Below are 19737 nucleotides of genomic sequence, written 5' to 3'. Positions count from 1 at the left end.
ATGGCTCCATCCCCATCTCCCTGTCCCCAACCCCACCAGCACAACCCCTTTTCACATTCCTTTGTATTCACCTCGTTCCCATTTTGCTCTTAAAGCAGCAGCAGCAGAGAACTGCTCCACACACAGGTTCATAGCACAGGGTGCACCCATCAGAAGCAAACTGCTCCAACGTGGGTACCCCGTGGGCAGCAGCTCCCCCAGATGCCCTGGTCCTGCGTGGGCTCCTCTCCACGGGCTGCAGCGTGGAGATCTGCTCCATGTGGGACCCATGGGCTGCAGGGGGACAGCCTGCTCCACCAGGGGCCTCTCCACAGGCTGCAGGGGAACTGCTGCTGTGTGCCTGGAGCCCCTCCTGCCCTCCTGCTGCACTGACCTTGTGTCTGCAGGGCTGTTTCTGTCTGTGCTCCTCCTTCCTCTTCTCAGCTGCTGTTTTCAGCTGTTGTTCACAGTAGGTTTTTTTCTTTTCTTTCTTTTCCGAAGTCTGTTCTCCCCGAGGCACAATCAGCATTGATACTGTATAAACTCACCTTAGGATAGAATAAATCTTGTAGTTAAAATCGTAATGAGAAAAAAATATTCGACATCTCGTTATGAGTCAAACTTCAGTTATGAAACTTGAGCTAATTTGAGCCTACTCGGCATTCCTGCAGCTTGGGAAACAACTGATTCAGCCAACTTGGCATTCTGTGGCAAAAGATGAAAAGTACATCATGAGGAAGACCTACAGTCTGACTCCCAAATACCACTGCCCACGCCCTGAAGACCCCTGCCCACAATTCTTGGGAGGCTTTGCGTAAGCGCAAGAACTGATAAGCTAATTAGCATACGGAGTGAGAGTAGGCGGGTTTTGGTAACTAATATGTATAGGCGTTAATTGAATATCCATTGTTTTGCTGTATAAATATGAGACAGTTTGTTACTTCGAACATGCACGTTAGGTGGAAGGATCCCCCGTGCATCCAGAGCTGACAATAAAGGATACTTCGCCACTTAGAAATTTTGGCTTCGATCTTTGAATCAGCATCACTCAATTGGCAGCCACATACCAAACCTTGGCACATAAAGCCAATACACCGGCGTTACCCAAAGCCAGCTCCATGGTGGCAGGAGGTCCTGAAAGCTGCCGTGTGCAGGTTTCGGCTCAGCCCCGGCTCCCCCCAGGCTCCCCCCTTGCTAAGCAATGGGAAGCCAGAGCTACAGAGCCTCGGGGGCAGCCGGGATCCGGGCGCCACCGACCCCAACCGGAGCCTGAGGGCGGCCGCGCGGTGCCTCCAGAAGAGGAACCGGGCCGCGTCCTGCCCCGACGGCTCCTCACGGGGGCGGAACCAGCCCCGAGAGCGACCCGGGGGCCCCGCGGCCGGGATTTGTCCGCGGAGCGGGGCGGGTCGGATCGGGGTGTGTGTGTGTGGGGGGGCTCCGCGCACAGCCCGGGGGGCGCCCGCTGCCCCTCGCTGCCGGGCCGCCCTCCCTCACCTGCCAGCAGCTCCTGCAGGCTCTGGCTGAAGGTCTGCAGCTGCCGCTCGTTCATCAGCCCCTTGGTCCGCAGGAACTTGGAGATGAAGCCCACGGCCGCGGCGATCTCGCGTATCTTGCTGGCCCGGGCGTACAGGGCGGGATGCATGGAGGCGGCGGCCGGCGGGGGCGCTCGGTCGGGTCGGGACGGGCTCGGCTCTAACTGAGCGAGGCGCGGGCGGCGGCGCCCAGCTTACATGGCGGGGGCGGCGGCGGCGGCGGTCGCGGCCGGTCGCCGCTTGCCGCCTCTTATAGTCGGTGGGAGGTGGCGTCGGGGAACCGGGGACGCGCGGCCGCCAATGGGGCGATCGCACCACTGACGGAGCCGGGCGGAGGAGGAGGAGGAGGGGCAGAGCGGGGAGGGGAGGGGAAGGGGGGGTGGGGGTGACGTAATCGGCTGTAAACTGCTTTCTGGGTGGACGTCCCAGGGGTAATGGTTTGGACTTGATTACCTGTTGAGTGGTTGTAATGGCGTACCCTGCCTTACGTTGTCCTTGTTTCACAAAGCTGCTTCCATGAGTATACCAAGATTCGTCAGCATCTTCTAAAAGTTCTTCCTTAAGATCGGGTCGATTAGAATACACAGTCTCCATTGTTTCTATACAATCACGGGTTATGGGTTGATCCAGAGTTCCACTAAGGAAAGAAGCTGGATTTACGATGTTAATGACCACAATTCCCACATCATCTTGTTCTACTAATATTGCTTGATATTTTAAAATCATCAATTCTTGTTTAAGTTGTTTAAAGACTTTTTGTGCTTCTCCAGTCCAGACTAACTTTGACTGGTTAATCTTTATCAATTCACATAGAGGCTTTACCAATCGTCCATAATTATAAATCCAAAGGGGACACCAACCTGTCATTCCTGGAAAGGTTCGTAGCTCCTTTACCGTTTGAGGTTCTGGAGTCCGGCAAATGACTTCCTTATGTTCAGTTCCTAGTTCTCGTTGTCCTCCCGAAATTTCAAATCCCAGATAGGTCACACTTTGTTGAGACAGCTGGACTTTCTGTCAAGAGACTTGATATCCATTTTAAACCCAGAAAATTAAGAAAACTTATAGTCCATTGAATACAGCTCCCTTTAGTCTCGGTAGCTATTAAGAGATCATCTGCATATTGTAACAAAACACCTTCAGTGTCCGGAGGCATCCATGTTTTGAGTTCCCTTGCTAATTGGTTTCCAAAAATAGTGGGGCTATTCTTGAATCCTTGAGGTAGTAATGTCCACGTAAGCTGCGTCTTTCTGCCTGAATTGGGATTTTCCCATTCAAAGGCAAATAGGTTTTGGCTTTCTGTGGCTAAGCCTAGGCAGAAGAAGGCGTCTTTTAAATCCAGTACGGTAAACCAGACTTGACTATTCTTTTAATTTAGTCGGCAAAGTATAAGGGTTTGCCACTACTGGATGTATATCCCCAGTGATTTTACTTATGGCCCTCAAATCCTGAACTAACCTATAGCTTTTTTTCATCTGCCTTTTTAATTGGCAATATGGGTGTATTGTATTCTGATTCACATTCAATCAATAATCCATACTGTAAAAATTTATCAATTATCTCTTTAATTCCTTTCCTATCTTCTATCCTCAAAGGATATTACTTAACCTTAACGGGTTTCTCTCCTGGCTTTAATTTAATAATTATTGGGGTCACATTTTTAGCTCTTCCAGAGACTTCAGTGGCCCAAACTCCTGGATATACTTGATTTATGATCTCTAAGGGTATTTCACTTTTAGGGTCGGTTTGTATTAGTGCCAGGCTTAACACATTTATTAGTTGTTCTTCTCCTATTCTTAATTTCATTTTCCCTTTTTCAACGACAATTTCTGCTCCTAATTGCTCTAATAAATCTCTACCTAAGAGTGCCCATGAGGAGTTAGGTGTATATAAAAGTCTGTGTATGCCCCATTGTTTCCCTAACTTGTACTTCAAAGGTTCACAAAAATAAGCCTTTTCGGTTACACCTTGTCCTGGTTTCAGTTAGAATAGAGTTAATTTTCTTCCTAGTAGCTGGTATTATTATTATGTCTTATTAAACTGTCTTTATCTCAACTCACGGGCTTCACTTTCCATTTCTCTCCCCTGTCTCAGAGAGGGAGGGGGAGGGTGAGCGAACGGCTGCGTGGTGTTTAGCTGCCAGCTGGGTTAAACCACAACACACCTTTTACCCTAACATAATAATTCTGTGAAGGCATTAATGCTTGGTTTAGAACTGAATACGTTGCCCCATATCAATAAGAAATTTCACTTCCATTCCTCCCCTAGCTTCATTATAATCAGTGGAGGATCCGCTAGGGTAGATTCCCCAGGTCCCCGTTATTCCTGTTGAAATCAGGGACCAATGATTACCCTAGAAAAAGGCTAGTCAATTTGTCCTCCGAAGCCAGGTCCAAACCGTTTTGTTTTATTTATTTATTTATTTATTTTCATTACATTTCAGAGTTGGTCCAAAAATTCCATAGGGGTTTCTTTTAGACCTTGTCGGAAGCATATTCTCAATTCCCAATTCATCCAGATTTTAGTATTTACTTAGCCGTTCATAATTTTAGGAATGATTAGGGTCTCAGTGGGGTCGGTCAGGGGAATGCAGTTGTCCACAGTTCCCTGAGCGGTCCCATCGGTAATCTGAGCTCGCACAAGAACTCAGGTTGTTTTAAGAGTTAACTGTTTTTCTGTTTCCATAACAACTCTCTCTCGGACCCATCATGATCCATTTGCCCCAAAGGGCTAACACCCATGATTTTAAGATCTCTGCCTAGAGCAGAGGCAGAACTATTAACATTCCTACATCCTCTTTCCCTGCTCATTCAACTTCAAACACCTTTAACACTTTCAACAACCCTTTTAACACTTCCTTTATCTTTCTCTAGCCTGTACTTCTCTAATGCCAACATCAAAGGCTCAGTCAGGGGCCAACTTAATTCCGTACCTTTTCCCACCAAGATGCCGAAACAACATCAGTATACAACATTTCATCCTATTCTCCTTCTCAAAACCAACATTAACTGTAGCAAAACATTAGAGTTTAAAGTTCCATTTAGGGGCCACTTTTCTCCACATTCCAGCTTATAAAGCGGCCACCATTGATTACAATATTTTATCAATGTTTTCCTGTTCACACTTCCACCGGCAGATCCTCCAATATCCTTCCAGTGACTCAAAACACATCCTAACGCACTTTTCTTAGGAATTTCACTGCTTACTCGCCCCCCCCATTTTCCAGTTTACACTTTCAGAATACACGTGTTACTTACAAAAGCGTATCACAAAAACGTATCACTCACAAAATTACAGGCACGCAATATCTTTCAGTAGCGATGTCACAAAGCTACTATTACCAGCAATATTGCTAAAATCACAATAACAATAGTCAGAGTCAAATTCCACATGCGATAAGTCAGAAAACCGAACTGTGTAACACCGTAACGATATCTTTCTTATAACAATGCCACGAACCTACTATTACCACCAGAAAAATAGCCAAAATCACAGTAACAATAACCAGAGTTAAATACCATTCTCCATGAGTCAGAAAACCGAAATAGACAACACAATTCCAGATGGACCTTAAAGCGAGCTCTTTCCTTAAGGTCCCCAAATATACTTATGGTGCTTACCACAAAGTATATACCAAACGCTGCCTCGCAGAAGATCACCTTCTGACTTACAGACAGTTCCAGATACAGATGGACCCCAAGGTCCCCAGATATACTTGTGGTACTAACCACAAAGTATATACCCAATACTGTCCTGCAGAAGTCACCTTCCGACTTACTGGACAGTCCCAGACGACCGGTCTACCAGAAAACCAAACCAGAATAAAGAATATACTCACTTACAATGATGGGGTCCTTGTCTGCCTCCGCAGTGATCCGGTGAGTCGAGGAGTCCCTCCGGGAAATCCCGGGGGTACCCTAGGGAGTCCTGTCCCCAGCGGGTCCTGCGGACCGGCAGAGAGGTTGTCCCATCTGGGGTGCCAGATTGATTCAAAGATCGAAGCCGAAATTCCTTTAAGTGGTATATTCTTTATTGCAGCGCTGGATGCACGGGGGATCTCTCCACCTATCGTGCATACCCAAAGCGGAAAGCAGTCTTGAATTTATACAATCAATCTATCAATATTCTACAAGCGCCTATACATATTCATTACCTATCCCGCCTTCCCTCGCTTCTCATGCTAATTAGCCTTTTGGCACCTTGCGCCTGCGTAGAGCCTTCCAAGAATTGTGGGCAGGGGTCTTTGGGACGTGGGCAGGGGTCTCTGGGAGGAAGACCCCGAGTCTTCCTCACAGTGTACTTTTCACCTTTGGTCAGGAATCTGCTGAATTGGCACGTTTCTTAATTGCGAGAGCTGGTTGTTGCCAATTCTTCCATTTGTTGTATCTTTATAATGAATTCCAATGTCCAGTTTTGAGATTTATAGTCCTTACGTTTGTTTCTCTGTCCGTCTGCCGCTTCCTTATCATGAGTTCCAGTGTCTTGTTTCGAGATATACAGTCCTTGTCTGGGGATTGTCCTTGCCTCCCCAATGCCTCCCCAATGCCTCCTTAATCACCCTGGCTCCGACCATGGCTCCCTGGGGCTCCTTCGCTTCCAAGCCCCCCCCCATAGAGCAGGGCCGGGAGCAGGCGGCTCTCGCAGCCGTACCCGCGCGTGGAAACTCCTCAGGCAGAAGCCGGCTGCGAAGCGAAGCAGCGCAGGCTTTCAGGGAGATGAAGGCAGCGCCTCCGCAGCCTCCTGCTTCTCCGTGGTGCTGCTTAAAGCCCCGCCGTGAGCCCCCCCAGAAATAATCCCGTCCCCAGCACCGCCGCTTGCGCAGGAGCCGAGCCAGGGCGGCTCTCCCTGCCCAGCTGCCTGCTGGATGCCGGTGCGTCCCGCTAGCCCCGCGCCGCGTTCCTCCCTTGCAGCCCGCACGCTCTTCCCGTGCTACTCTGCCGACCTCAAGCCGGTGTCCGAGGTCCTGGTCTCGGCCAGGGGCTGCACTGTGCTCTTCAGCGTCGAGCCGAGGGCAGCCGGCACCACGGCGTCCTGGGAGTACGAGTCCGGCGCGCGCAAGGAGCTCATCGCCACGTTGGTTCCCAACAAGTCGGCCGAGATCTCCCGCGCCTACGTGGGCCACGCCAGGCTCAGCGAGATGGACTTCTCGCTGCAGCTGGTGCTGCGCTGGTGGAACGGGGGGTTCTACCGCTTCCGCTCCGAGTCGGAGGCCACGGGCTGGTTGGAGCTGCGCGTGGTCGGTGAGTGCCAAACCCTGCGCCGCAGCCGGGGAGCTGGAGCTGCTGCCCGGGCGCTGGCACCCTCGAGGCGGGGGTGTCAGTGCCGACGGGTGCTCCATCTGCGCAGAGCCGCTCTCCGAGCCAGAAATCCTGGGCAACTCCTTCGTGGAGGTGGGAGGCGACACCAAGCTGTACTGCAACGTGCTGGAGGGGCAGGTGGACGTGTACTGGTGGAAGAGGAACGGGGAGCTGCTGATGGAGAGCAACGGCCTCCAGTTCATCCACAACAACACGCTGGAGATCCACCGAGCCCTGATGAACGACACCGGCTACTACACGTGCATAGTCAGCAACGCGGTCAGCCACAACGAAACCTCCTTCCTGCTGCGCGTCCACAGTAAGTGGGGCTTCCTTCCCCGGGCACGGGAATGGAAAGCTGGGGAATGGCCCCAAAACGGTCACTCTGGCCCCGTTCCCTGAGGTCTCACGGCTTCCCAGCACAGTCTGAGACAAGGAGTGGGAACAGCAGGGCTCCACTGAGGACTTGTGTCCTCATGTCCTTGTGCCAGACTGCCCGGTGGCAGGAGTCTTTTTTTTCTCTGTGGGGGCAAAATTCTGGGATTTGCTTGTTTTTCAGGCAACGACAAGGCGTTTTTACCCATCATCCTGGTGTTCGTTAGCATCGGCTTGCTGGCAGGTGAGTGCTGGGACCAGCTTCCCCTGGCATTTTGGGCTCTGCTGCACCACCGATGGGCACCGTGGCAGGCACCGCGCGCTGCCTCGCCCCCCTGCCCCAGCGTCAGGAGCAGAGGGTGCTCTGAGCAGGATTCCCACACCCAGAGCAGGATGCAGATCCTCTCACTGTCCCTGCCCAGGTCAGTCCCACGGATGCTTCTGGACCCCTCATATCCCTGCTGGGGTGGGAGCAGTTTTGCCCCCGAGTGCAGCCCGCTGGGGTTTTCTGCCTGCAGAAGGCAAGCGCGCGTCCTCGCCCCGTGGCCTTGCTTCTCTTCCTTGTTTGGAGTGCTTTTTCCAAGCTAATCCATCTCCAGGATGACAGCAGTTTGACTTCGCAGATTGCTGGCTACAAATTGGGAGGGGAAAAAAAAAAGCAGGGATGCACCCAAGCTGGGGCCCAAGGAGAGAGTCTGGTGGCTTAAAATAGGAAGCTCTGTGCGGGTGGTGAAAAAGCCTCCAGGTGTGAGGCTCCTTGCCACGCGTTGAGCATCTTCATCCCTGGGGTGTTTAACAGAGGCAATGTTTGTCCGCAGGGATCTTCGTCTGGTGCAGGTTGAGGAGGAGCCAAGACGATAGCTCCAGGTAAGAAGCCTTCATCCTGTGTGCTGTGCCCGGGTGTTGAGGGATGCCGGAGCTTTTCTGGGCTGGCCTGGAGTCATTCCCGGTGTCTCCTGCTGCAGAAGCAGCCCAAAAATCAGAGCAGAGCAGGGTCTCTCCCAGAGGAGGAACACTCAGCGTCCCCAAAGCACCTCTGCGGCTCAGACGCTGGCTGCCAGTAAAGTTTTCCAGATTGGTTCATCAATCTGGCAGCCTCTGGGGTGGAGCAGATGGGGATGGCGCGCAGACCTGAAACGTGCTCCTTAATGTTTACAGAGTTGTTGTTGTTTGTTTGTTTTAAATTCCCCAAAATGCTCGAGAGGCTGCTGGGAAACGTGTGGTTTTGCAGCCTCCCCGAGGCTTGCTCGCTCTCGGGTGACTCGTGCAAGCAGCAGGGTGTTAACAGAAGGAGGGCAAGGACCGGGATACGGTGCCCCAAGGACGGGAAACCCCATCCCGAGTCAAAAATAACAGCTCTGAGCTGTCTGGCAGCCCCAGCTGGCTGAGCCCGTCCCCAGCAGCTCCGCAGCTCGGGCGGTTTGGGGGTCCTGTGCCTGCTCCTCTGCGCTGGTGGCTTGGGGACCTCTCCTGGCTGTGAGCTTCAAGGAGAGAGATGGGGGGCTTCAGGCTGTGCGTTCTTCGCTGTTCTGTTCCTGCAGGTGTTTTTTTTTTTTTATCTTCTGTTTGTGATTTTCAGGTAGTTTCTGACAATTTAGCACTGGAAAAGCCAGAGGTTTCATTGTCCTCAGCATTATCCCTATGGAGATACCTCTTGGGAGAGTGGAAGCTCATCCAGGAGCGGGTGAAATCATGCCCCACGGTGGGAGTGATTGCTATGCTTGCAAGCGTTCAGGGAAGCCAAATGTTACAGAAAAAAATATATTTTTGAACTGTTTTGAGTGTTGTCTATAAATCATTTGAGGAAACTAGTTTTTCATGTCTCTTGCTACAAATAAAAGCGCACACGTTCTCCCTGTTATATTGCTGTTGTCTGTGGCTATGGGAAATAAGCCCCGTGCAGTTCCCAAAACCCACAGCAGGGACGGGATGCGGGCAGGAGGGGGAGCCAGAGCATCAGGAGAGGAAGACGAGATGATGACAAAAATGTGTCTGGCTGGCCAGGGCCTCACTGCGCTCAGAGCGAAGAATTTCTTCCTTGTGCCTCATCTAACCCTAACCTCTTTTAGTCTGAAGCCATTCCCCCTGTGTCCTAATCCAGCCAGAAAGATCTTGGTTCCTTACCTGGTTTAGTTCTGCCGCCTCTGACGGTGCTTTTCCCACCGCTGGTGCCCTTGTTGGCCTGCAGAGCCCCCCCGGCCCCCCTGGAAGGGGACGCGTGCTGCCCCTGTCCTCTCTCGGACCACGTAACCTCACCGGGAGGGTGCTGCGGGCACCTCCGAGCACCACGGCTTGGTGCGTCCCAGGCGGGGGCTAAGCGAGCTCTGCAAGCAGAAAAGCTTTTCTGCTCTTCTCTCAAGTGCCACGAGGCTGAGCCCTTGTCAGCGCCTGGGTCCTGGCCCCACGAGCTCCTGCCCTGGCCTGGAGGAGGCATCTTGGCAAGCTGTGCTCCGGCCTGGCTGGGACAGGGGCTTTCCTTGCCCCGGGGATGCGCTTTCCCTTGGGACGGGATTTGTTGCAACCCAGGGCACTGCTCAGCTTTAGTTTGCTCTGTAAAGCAGTCTGCCCTGGCCCGCACCCCCTCGAGAAACCTGGTCCAGAGCTGGCCAAGGCAGGATCTGGCCCCAGAGCTGGGGCCCAGATAGCACTGAGCTATCCTGTGCTTGAGGAGACACAGCGGGGACACCAGCAGAGGATCCAAATGGAATCCTTCTATTGCAGCGGCTCTAGCAAAGCAAAGAAAAAGGTGAGTGTAGGATTTATTTTTTTATTATTATTTATTTTTTTCATGTTTGAATATTTCTCATCTGATACCAGGGGGGACAGCAAAGGACCTTCAGCTGAACCCAAAAGTCTACAGCCCACAAAGGATGGAAACCACTGACAGCTGTGGTGTGACCACAAGGTCAGTTAAGAGCCTGTGCAAGGGAAATCAGCACAGGCTAGGTCACTGGTTCTTTTAAATATATATAAAAAATCAGGGTATATATAAAATATACATATATGTTGGAGGAAGAACAGCTGAAAACATGAGACGCTAGTACAGTCATATCATGCTCTCCTTTATTACCTGAATAGCCTGATTCTTATAGCAAACTTAACAGGGGCAGATAGTGTCTCACACAAGATTATTGCTCAAAAGCACTCAGACAAACAACTGCAAGAAAACAAACCCTTTGTGATGAGCAGCTACGTAGATCTTGTCCTTGAAGCCAGCTGCTGGCAACAGTAATTTTAATTCCTCAATCGGGCGGTATGGGAACACCATCATGGGAACTCCTCGTAGTCGCCCTCGTACCTTGGTTTGATCAGCTGAAACAAGTCATGGCCTCCTTGCTGTTCCAAAAATCACTCAACATTTATACAAATATGTATATGAAAATATATATATATATATAAATATATAAAAATAGAAAAGGAGAGCTTGCCAACCACAATAATAGTCAGTACCCAGGAAAGGGCACCTGCAAAAAGGTAGACCAGTGTGGGATCTGTAATCACATATTGCCAGCCGTACCCTGGGGTGCACCAAGCACGGCATCGCTAGTCGGTCGAGGGAAGGAACTGTCCTGCCTGCCTGCCCTGCGCTGTGCGGCCTCACCTCCAGTGCTGTGAGCAGGTCTGGGCACCACAGCACAAGGACACGAAACTGTTGGAGGGTGTCCAGAGGAGGGCGATGAAGATGGTGAAGGGCCTAGAGGGGAAGACGGCTGAGGGCACTGGGCCTGGTCAGCCTGGAGAAGAGGAGGCTGAGGGGGGACCTCATCGTGGTCTGCAGCTTCCTCGTGAGGGGGAGTGGGGAGGCAGGTGACCTGCTCTGTGTAAACACCAGTGATAGGACCCACGAGAACAGTGTTAAGCTGAGATAAGGGAGGTTTAGGCTGGACATCACGGTGAGGTTCTTCACCGAGAGAGTGGTCGCACAGTCAGAATCACAGAATTTCTAGGTTGGAAGAGACCTCAAGATCATCGTGTCCAACCTCTGACCTAACACTAACCAGGCCTCCACTAAACCATATCACTAAGTTCAACATCTAAACGTCTTTTAAAGCCCTTCAGGGATGGTGACTCCACCACTTCCCTGGGCAGCCCATCCCAATGCCTCACAACCCTCTCAGTAAAGAAGTTCTTTGTAACATCCAACCTCAAACTCCCCTGGTGCAACTTAAGCCCATTCCCCCTCGTCCTGTCACAAGGCACGTGGGAGAACAGGCCAACCCCCACCTTGCTACAGTCTCTTTCGGGGAAGTTTAGGCTGGCCATCAGAAGAGGTTCTTCACTGAGAGGGTGGTTCTGCACTGGAACAGGCTCCCCAGGGAAGGACTCACTGCACTGAGCCTGTCTGAATTTAAGAAGAGATTGGACTTAGGCACATGGTCTAAACTTTTGGGTAGACCTGTGTGGTGCCAGGAGTTGGACTTGATGATCCTCATGGGTCCCTTCCAACTCAGGATATTCTACGGTTCTATGATTCTATGCATAAACTGTAGGTTTAATTAGCACCGTATACGGATAAATTGTGGGAAATGTAGAAAAAGTAGGTTTAGTTAGAAATGTGGATAAGACTCGTGAAAAAACAGGAAAGGAGTTCTGAAGACAAGAGAAATGCGGGGGATGCGAGTCACCACAGAGTCTGAGGCATACGGGAATAACAAGAGGAGGTGAGAGCAAGGACTGCCACGAGGCCCAGGAAAGAGGAAAGCAAAAAAGTGTGACCAAAACCCAGCATGGGAACAGGAGGTTGCAGTAAGGTACCTACCAGCCTGAGAAATACAAGGATCAAAGGACTGTAAACGGGGCTGGAGGATTTGTGGAAGGAAAACCTCTGGAAGGGAAGTGTGTAAAAGGAGCATCGCCGGGTTGCAATAGAGACTTGATCACACGAAGAGTCCGTGCACTCGGTCACCACAAATGGCACCCAACGTGGGGCACAACAAGTGAGGCTGTAGCAGCCCATTCCAGTGTTAATGCCCAACCCAACCGTAGCTGGAGGAAAAGGAAAGGCTCTCGAGCACCATCAGTGATCTGCAGGACAGGAGATATGCAGTCGGGAACTATGGGAAGCTCCCTTAGAAAAGAGCTGCAATCTAACCTAGATGTATTACAAAGAATCCTTAAGACTCAAAATCATCCAGTATCCACTTCGGCACTAGTTCAGTGTCTGGACTGGCCTAGGAGGAATGTACCAGCTTTTCCAATGACTGGTTCTTCTGATGTCACCCCCCAGATGGTGACAAATCCACCCGTGCCGTTCTGCAGGAAGGCAGATGGATGCTTCCCGGTGAGTATTAAATATTCATCGTACCATTACAAGTATCTGCAGCACCCAGAGAAGGAGACACCTGATGTGTGCTGGAAGTCACTGAGGTAGACGTGGTCTGTAAGCTGTGGGTGACCTCCTGGGGGTCCGGCTGCTGCTGCCCCTCCTGATTTTTCTTGTAATCTGAAAACGAAGGAGAGGGCATCAGCTCCTGGGTTTGCAACACCACCCTGAGCTTCATGGGGACATGTGAAAATGTGACTGCAGGGAAGAATGGGTTTTGGAGGCTTTCCCGTGGCCAAACCCCTCTGTGTCCAAAACCAAATCTCTGTTTTGGATGGAGAGCCAGAAGGCAGCACAGAGATGGACACCCACCTTGCCTGCAAGCCCCTGCACCTCTAAACTACGAGCCCTTGGTAGGTTAGTGCAATATTTCTTGTGTTTCAGATTCCAAATTGTTCTGCACACCCTGGCAAAGCAGGGGTCCCCTTCCCCTTCAACACGTAATGGAGCCTCCTCCGCACTCGTTCCTGCAGGAGATGATGAGAGTTGAGCACTCGTTTCTGGGGAGTCACACCGTGGGTTCACTACTGCTCAGGTCAGTGACCAGCTGGGCACCAGCCCGCATCTCCCGAGTCAGGAGGAGAGCAGAAGAGCATCCTCCATGTTCGGGAGGAGAAACTCGCGTTCCACGAACACCTCCTTGAGCATCCCTGAGTGAAGCAGAGGCACATTGCCTCTTGTCTCAAGACCTGCTGCCAGGGGGTGGGAGCTGAGAGTGGGGTCTCAGTGATGGAGCAGCTACTTGGTGTGTCTGGAAGGAAACCAACGGGCTACTTACAGCACAGGAAGAGGAGCAGCAGCGTGGGGACGACTGCTACAGCAGGAATGACGAAGCCAATGGTCAGATTGACAGCCTCTGAGCAGCCCCGCTCTGCCAAGGAGACAGTGAGAACTTGTCAGTGGTTGCTCTCCTGCCCCCCTTGAACACCGACAGAACATGAAGGTCATTCAGAGCATCCTGGTGTTTCATGCTCTGGAGCTCCAGGGGCAAAGTGTACCCTGCTGTGACCTCCCGGCTAAGCACAAGGCTTGCCATGACTGCATCACCTACAGCCTACAAAGCCACCCAAGGACTTTCTCTTCCCTGGGTGAGGCCAGTCCCACCCCGAACACCCCACCTCTCCCCAGAAGGAAGGCGACCAAGGGCACACGCGGTGCCAACCCGGCCACCCATTACCGTGGAGCTGATGGAAGTTGTGGAGCAGGAGGCTGCTGAACAGCAGGTTGACTACCAGCGTTGTGGCTGTAATGCACAGGATGACACGGTGCCCTGGGAGAGGGGAGAAGTTCTGGTGGATGGGAGAGAAATGGGAGAGGAGGGCAGGCCGGCACGGGGAGTTTGCTCCCAGGCTCTCATGGGGCCTTTTGCACCAGAGGTTTAGGCCAGCGACAGCAACTCACAGCCTTTGGACCTGAAGTGTGTGAGCACTGCAGGTCTGCACGGCGACATCGCCACCGCCGTCAGTGCCTTGGCCACGATCCCAGGTGAGAGGAAAAGCCCGAGCAGGATGAAGGCAGCAGAATGACCTGTGGGGAGCAGAATTAAACAAGGAGGTGAGATGGGAAAGCTTCTCCTGGCCAAGGCAGATGCTACAGAGCAGGGAACCCTGACATTGATTCTCCAAACCCAACAGCACTGCATCAGACAAGGATGCTGCTGGAGAGACCTGGAGGTCTTTGGTGTCGTCAAAGAGAAGACACAGGAGAAATGAAGAACAACTCAGTTTAAATGAATCCTACCGTCTTCCTGCATCCAGATGACAGAGGCAGGCAACAGGAGGAGAGAAGAGGTGCACAGCAGCCCCAGGATGGACATCATTAACCATTCCCATGCTTCCTTTCCTGGGCAAAAGGCAAATACATTTGAGTTAGGGCTCGGAACCTCACCAAGGGATCCAGGGTGCAGCCTGGGAAGGGAAGGTGAACACCAAGCACACGCTTCCCTTGTAAAGAATCAAATTCCCGAGATTTGGAAACCTCAAAAACAAACCCTGGTGGACTTCAAAGGCTTTTGGTAGGCTTCCAAAGGACTTTGTTTGACTTGAGGAGTAACCATGAGATGCCAGCCAGATCTGGACTTGCTCTGAGCTGACCAAGACACTAATTTCATCTAGTTTGACACCTTAATACAATTCTGCCCACCCGACATGCACTGGATTTCTTCCGGAGACTACATTTTGTGGGGAAGAGCACAGATGGCACAAGCTCTTGCCAGAAGCATCAGGCATGTAGAGGAGAGATCAGGAGAGATTACCCCAAAGGCAAGACCCAGTGTTGCATGTTTCATTTCAAATTCAGCTCTCACACTCAGGACCAGTTATTTTCCCACAGCACATGGTACGAGCTGGTGCCTTCAGGTGCACTTATCAGGAGGGGGCAGATACAGAGCTGGATAGGAGGGGAAGCTGAGCTGGGGGAGCAGATCCCAGTACCCTGTGGGGGAGAGCAGCTGCAGCCGTAGGGGAAAGCAGGGGGGTCCCTCTGTCCTCATGGCTCCATCCCCATCTCCCTGTCCCCAACCCCACCAGCCCAACCCCTTTTCACATTCCTTTGTATTCACCTCTGTTGAGGGATTTCTTGAAACAGCAAAAATCCCATGGCTTGCTGTAGCTGAGCAAACCAAGCTACCAGGGCAACTATGAGAAGTTCCCATGACAGTGTTCCCACATCGCCCAATTTAGGAACTCAGAAAAATATTGTTACCAGCAGCTGGCTTCAAGGACAAGATCTATGTGACTGCTAATCACAAGGGGGTTGTTTTCTTGCAGGTGGGGTTGTTTTCTTGTAGTTGTTTGTCTGAGTGCTTTTGACCAATAACCTTGTGTGAAACACTGTCCGCCCCTGTTAAGTTCTCTATAAAAGTTAGGCTATTCGGGCAATAAAATGGAGCATGATCTGACTCTACTGGTGTCTGTCATGCTTTCGGCCGTGCTTCCTGCAACATATGGCGCCCGAACAGGGTGAGACCTGAACAGGACCCGAACAGGACATCGCAGCTTCGCCGGGACAAACATCGCAGCGCAGCGGGACACCAGCAGCACCGGCACATCGGAACGCAGGGGGACCAGGAAACCAGCGGCACCGGGACCAGCGGCGCCGCGATCTCGCCGCGCCGTCAGGACTTCGGAGCGCCCATCCGACCGGCGCTTGAGCAGACCGGACACCGGCCCGGAAACACGGTACACAGGCCTCACGGTGAGACGCGGTACTCCCGCTGAGAGACGCGGAAAACGGTGGGAAACGGGGTTTCGCGGCGGGACGTGGAATTGCGGAGGGCCGCAGGAAATTGACGTGATCACGGTGTGATGCGGGACATCCGAGATCGAGCTGCTACGGGAGACCAGAGGCATCAGTGGACAACGGCAGCCGACCCTCACCGTGTGGCGAGTCGGCACAGAGCAGAGGGGCGGACATCAGGACCCTGCAGCCTGTCTGACGTAACCATGGAGGCAGCGGCGGCTGTGCTGCTTCTCTTTGGCATTCTTTTTATAAGAGGTTTATCTTGCAGTGCAAAAAAGACTATTCGTCCCCAGATCGGTGTTATAACTATGTTTCTGGATAACATTCCGTGGGGTTGCCTCAGTCTACGGACTATTAATGACGATTTAGCTCTATTGCAGGGCAGGAGTGCAGAGATGCAGATTACACTGCCAAATGACCACCGGCAGGCTCGTTCACAAACAGCTTCTAGGATTGCAGCTGGCACTGCCTGCAGCCGTATAGCAGACGTTACACTCTCTTTCCTAACTAGTAATCATGTGTCTCATCCATTTGTGGTGAATGGTCAGTGGCAAAAAGAAAAGGGGGAGAGTAAGGGGCGGCAAAGACAGAAACGGTACCAGGAGGATGCCACTGACACTGACGGCACGGGTAATAGGAGTAGTATAAGTGACATAGGTGCAGGGCGGCGGCAGGCACTGCCGCGCTGTGGGGCATTCTGCCTGCTGCTCGCCCTCACCTGCCTGTGCACTGCTGCCGACAGTGCTAGAGCAAAATGTGAAGACTGCTCAGACGGCAGTGATGAGAGTGCTTGTGTGAAGAAGACGTGTGCTGAATCTGACTTTGTGTGCAACAGTGGTCAGTGTGTGCCAAATAGATGGCAGTGTGATGGGGATCCGGACTGTGAAAATGGGTCTGATGAGATTGCTGATCTGTGTTATATGAGAACATGCCAGGTAAATGAAATCAGCTGTGGTCCTCAGTCAACCCAGTGTATCCTGGTGTCCTGGAAATGTGATGGTGAAAAAGACTGTAACAGAGATCCTGATTGCAAGGATGGAAGTGATGAAATTAACTGTCCTTCTCAGACCTGCAGGCCAGACCAGTTCAGATGTGAAGATGGGAACTGTGTCCATGGGAGTAGGCAGTGCAGTGGTGTGAGAGACTGTCTGGATGGCACTGATGAAGCAAACTGTAACAATGTTATTCAGTGCTCTGGACCTGGCAAATTCAAGTGCAGAAGTGGAGAATGCATAGATATCAATAAAGTGTGTAACCAGCAGAGAGACTGCAGGGACTGGGGTGATGAGCCCCTGAAGGAATGCAACATACATGAATGTGACTGTCCAGCTGGGTTTGAGTTTGTAGACAAGAGAAACTGTGGAGATATTGATGAATGTCAAAACCCTGGTATCTGTAGTCAAATCTGTATCAACCTGAAAGGTGGCTACAAATGTGAACGTAGCCGTGGCTATCAGATGAATCCTGCTACAGGAACCGGGAAAGGGCCATACTGGTACAAAAACACAAATAACACCTGTGATTACAATGACGCTGCTAAGCAGGGTTTAGGGGTTTGTAGCATGGAGACAAGGGGTAACAACTACAGTGTTTGGAACAATTGTGCAGCTTTGGCCTTACCTCCTGATGTCCTTCTTGATTTGTGGGGATGGGGCCTGGCAAGGTATCCCTGCAAATGCTATCAGATGTCCATGTTACTTAGATAAACTCATTGTATTTGCTCCTAGCTTGTTACAGTTGCGTGAGATCACCAGACATAAATGGGCATTGCTTGCATCGGATTGCAATGATAATGTTGAATTGTGTGGGGTTGCAGCTAGAGCGGCATTAGCAATTTCAGTGCCTGGAGTGGCATCTGCGGCCGCACGAAACAACTTAGAAAAATTGGTATGCTGGGCCAAGAGGCAAGCCTATGCCACGACAGAGATACTTGAGGAGATGTTACCAGATCAAAATAGTCTGCGACATCTGCTTTTACAGGATCAAGCTGCTATTGACATCTTGCTTTTGGCTCAAAGGAATGGGTGTGAGGACTTTAAGGGAATGTACTGTTTAAACCTTTCTGATCATAATGAGTCAATTCACAATTCCATTACTTTCCTGAAAGAGCATATTAGAAAGATTCAGTATGGTATCAATCCTTTCAATCAATGGTTCACTGACTTGTTTGAAACAAGGTGTAGATGGTTGCTGGGTTTAGTCACAAGGGGATTAAGGATTTGGTTTATGGTGGTGATAATCATCGTTGTGTGTTGTAAGTATAGCTAAAGAGTCACTTGTAAAACTGCTGTGTCGGGCTTGGTTTGCTCAAAAGAAGAAGGGGGAATTGTTGAGGGATTTCTTGAAACAGCAAAAATCCCATGGCTTGCTGTAGCTGAGCAAACCAAGCTACCAGGGCAACTATGAGAAGTTCCCATGACAGTGTTCCCACATCGCCCAATTGAGGAACTCAGAAAAATATTGTTACCAGTAGCTGGCTTCAAGGACAAGATCTATGTGACTGCTAATCACAAGGGGGTTCTTTTCTTGCAGGTGGGGTTGTTTTCTTATAGTTGTTTGTCTGAGTGCTTTTGACCAATAATCTTGTGTGAAACACTGTCCGCCCCTGTTAAGTTCTCTATAAAAGTTAGGCTATTCGGGCAATAAAATGGAGCATGATCTGACTCTACTGGTGTCTGTCGTGCTTTTGGCCGTGCTTCCTGCAACACACCTCGTTCCCATTTTGCTCTTAAAGCAGCAGCAGCAGAGAGCTGCTCCACACACGGGTCCATAGCACAGGGTGCACCCATCAGAAGCAAACTGCTCCAACGTGGGTACCCCGTGGGCAGCAGCTCCCCCAGATGCCCTGGTCCTGCGTGGGCTCCTCTCCACAGGCTGCAGGGGATCTGCTGCTGTGTGCCTGGAGCCCCTCCTGCCCTCCTGCTGCACTCACCTTGTGTCTGCAGGGCTGTTTCTGTGCTCCTCCTTCCTCTTCTCAGCTGCTGTTTTCAGTTGTTGTTCACAGCAGTGTTTTTTTTTTTTTTTTGGTTGTTTGTTTGTTTCTTTGTTTGTTTTCCTTTTCTTTTCTGAAGTCTGCTGTCTCCGAGGCACAATCAGCATCACTCAATTGGCAGCCACATACCAAACCTTGGCACATAAAGCCAATACGCCAGCGTTACCCAAAGCCAGCTCCATGGTGGCAGGAGGTCCTGAAAGCTGCCGTGTGCAGGTTGCGGCTCAGCCCCGGCTCCCCCCCTTGCTAAGCAATGGGAAGCAGCAGCTTCTCTGCCACGCACCGAGATGCTCGCTCTGACCGACGTGTCCACCCCGTGGGGACCTGGAACTTTGGCTTCCTGCCCCACGAGAGAAGTTCTGGCTCTAGGAAATATCTCCAGCCCAACCCTTTCCCAGGGATTCGCTGAGTCTGGATCAGACATGCTCTCCAGTGGAGCGGGAGGACCAATGCCTCTCCGAACAGCTGCTAAGAGCACTGGCGCGCCTGCGGCTGCACTCGTTAGAGGCTGAAAGAGTGGGCGGAGGCAGCGGTGTGCCCTCCCCGGGAGAGGTCAGCACCTGCGATGACTTTCTTCGCTCCTATGACTCATCGAGCCAGGTTAATCAGTAGTTCCACGCAGGGAGAACAAGTTTTTGTCGGTCAAAGAACAGCAACAGCAAACACCCAGCTACTTCCATGCCTTAATGGCTGGAGAACAAGCAATCCAAGACTGCATGGAGTCTCCTGAATCACCCTTCTTTGATCCCTCTAAACTCTTTTACATTCCTGATGGCCTCAACGTTAACAGTCTGATGTTATCATCAACCACAGGGCTTGCCGACCCCCATGTGCACTCTCCCACATCTCCCCCTTCTTTATTAATATCAACCATTTTCCTGTCACAAGTTATTATGCCATATATCACATGAGGACACATCTCTCACAGTTTGGGGGGCACAAAAATAAAAACCGATGGCTGTTCCTAGAGGTCACGAGCCTGAGAAGTGCAGAGCCGTCAGC

At 51.4% G+C, this 19737-nt stretch overlaps 3 protein-coding genes across 7 annotated transcripts in view; 1 reads left to right on the top strand and 2 right to left on the bottom strand.

Moving 5' to 3' along the window:
- The window catches only part of LOC137863480 (CD48 antigen-like), a 38760-nt gene extending 37003 nt beyond the window's left edge, over positions 1–1757 (bottom strand). Inside the window, exons 1-2 of the mRNA XM_068696625.1 lie at positions 1474–1757; positions 374–527 (exon numbers count right to left, since the gene is read on the bottom strand). The gene's annotated coding sequence lies outside the window, so the exon portion shown is untranslated. The remainder of the gene's footprint in view (positions 1–373; positions 528–1473) is intronic.
- LOC137863490 (CD48 antigen-like) overlaps positions 1–19737 on the bottom strand; it is a 69527-nt gene that overhangs the window by 8907 nt on the left and 40883 nt on the right. Inside the window, exons 6-7 of one of the 3 annotated variants that reach the window (XM_068696646.1) lie at positions 13282–13374; positions 11484–12623 (exon numbers count right to left, since the gene is read on the bottom strand). The exons of 1 other annotated variant lie outside the window; for it this stretch is intronic. In XM_068696646.1, coding sequence (XP_068552747.1) covers positions 12469–12623; positions 13282–13374 — 248 coding nt within the window. In that variant the 3' untranslated portion in view covers positions 11484–12468. Of the gene's footprint in view, positions 1–11481; positions 12624–13281; positions 13375–19737 lie in introns of those variants that run through there. One more of the 3 variants, XM_068696647.1, reaches the window with a different exon arrangement.
- On the top strand, positions 6074–8959 carry LOC137863750 (hepatic and glial cell adhesion molecule-like). 3 transcript variants are annotated; one of them, XM_068697162.1, is made up of 6 exons: positions 6074–6748; positions 6855–7124; positions 7365–7424; positions 7999–8047; positions 8146–8240; positions 8760–8959. In XM_068697162.1, the coding sequence occupies exons 1-6, from the start codon at positions 6373–6375 to the stop codon at positions 8768–8770; spliced, it is 861 nt and encodes a 286-aa protein (XP_068553263.1). In that variant the 5' UTR covers positions 6074–6372; the 3' UTR covers positions 8771–8959. The 3 variants fall into 3 exon arrangements, with proteins under 3 accessions (XP_068553263.1, XP_068553264.1, XP_068553265.1); XM_068697163.1 differs by lacking the exon at positions 8146–8240 and having other exon boundaries at positions 6075–6748; positions 8764–8959; XM_068697164.1 differs by lacking the exon at positions 8146–8240 and having other exon boundaries at positions 6076–6748.

Source organism: Anas acuta, chromosome 13, assembly GCF_963932015.1.
Source record: "Anas acuta chromosome 13, bAnaAcu1.1, whole genome shotgun sequence".
Taxonomy (NCBI): domain Eukaryota; kingdom Metazoa; phylum Chordata; class Aves; order Anseriformes; family Anatidae; genus Anas; species Anas acuta.
Note: the sequence above shows the minus strand (reverse complement) of the source record. Positions and strands in the feature narration are given on the sequence as shown.